Source organism: Apaloderma vittatum, unplaced genomic scaffold (assembly GCF_000703405.1).
Source record: "Apaloderma vittatum isolate BGI_N311 unplaced genomic scaffold, ASM70340v1 scaffold3928, whole genome shotgun sequence".
In the NCBI taxonomy this organism is placed as follows: domain Eukaryota; kingdom Metazoa; phylum Chordata; class Aves; order Trogoniformes; family Trogonidae; genus Apaloderma; species Apaloderma vittatum.
Window position 1 is genome coordinate 58,033 of NW_009728875.1, and position 1,008 is coordinate 59,040.

The following is a 1,008-nucleotide window of genomic DNA, read 5'->3' on the forward strand; positions in this document are numbered from 1 at the left end:
TAAGAGAGGAGCGAGGAGAAAGAGAGCGAGGAGCAGATGGGAATCGCATCAGAGAGGTGTTAGTTGGCTGGGAAACCTGGCACAACTGGGCACGACGGATGTGAGCTCTTGGGACATGGAGAATGGGGTACAACACACAGGAGCAGGAAAACAGTGGAACTGACAACACTAAAAAGAAACAATTTTTTGCTACTTTTTTTTTTGTTGGGTTTTTGGGTCTTTTTTTAGATTTTTATACTTTTTTGTGTTTTTAAGTGCTTAAATAGTGGAACTATAATTAGCCGCACAAGAAAAAAAATTCGGAAAAGGGTTGGGATTTTTTTTTTTTTTTTCTTTTTCTATGCTTTTTGGCTCCCTTCAGTTCAGCCTGACAAGGTACGGCCCCTTCTCCACCCACCGCCGACACGGAACGCCAGGTTCTGCGCGGTGGCTGGAGCAGCTGCGGCGGAGCGGGTGGTGTGTGCTCCCAGCTACATGACAGACACTGGCTGTAAAGGTGGACAAGGGGAAACGTTGCCCTCCTGCCTGGAGACATCAGCGCCACAAACAGAGCCCACGCTTTCAAGAGCCACTGCCTCTGGAGCACTGTCTTCATTGTAGAGACGCTTGATCCCATCGTAGAAGTCGTCCACTTCCATCTCTTCCACTTTGCGCTTGGCAGAGGCTTGCTTGCAACCACTGGGAGCCGGCAGACGCTGGTAGAGCGCGGCTGTACCTGTGACTGGCACTTCTGGCCTGCCGTTGTCCTTGGAGAAACCTGGCCCTGGGACAGAGGAGGGCTGGCATTTGAACACTCCTCTGTTACAGGTCACCAGGGTGTGCTGGAGGGGACTGTAGACATATACAGGGTTGGGCAGCAGAGAAGACTGCAGAGTGGAAAGGTGATGTGCCACGAGCTCCCGGCAGTGGATGAGCTGCGAGCTCTCCATCTGGAGGGGGAAGACAAGCAAAGACGGGGGCGTTGCGGGATCGCCGCTGCAGAGAGGACAGGCTGGCCGGGCGGGGGGC

The 1,008-nt window shown here is 53.2% G+C and overlaps 1 protein-coding gene across 1 annotated transcript in view; it reads right to left on the bottom strand.

Moving 5' to 3' along the window:
- Positions 1 to 209: 209 nt before the first annotated feature.
- The window catches only part of CCNI (cyclin I), a 13,165-nt gene continuing 12,366 nt past the window's right edge, over positions 210 to 1,008 (bottom strand). The window contains exon 6 of the mRNA XM_009874229.1: positions 210 to 929. Within this exon, the coding sequence (XP_009872531.1) occupies positions 471 to 929 (459 nt within the window). The 3' untranslated portion in view covers positions 210 to 470. The remainder of the gene's footprint in view (positions 930 to 1,008) is intronic.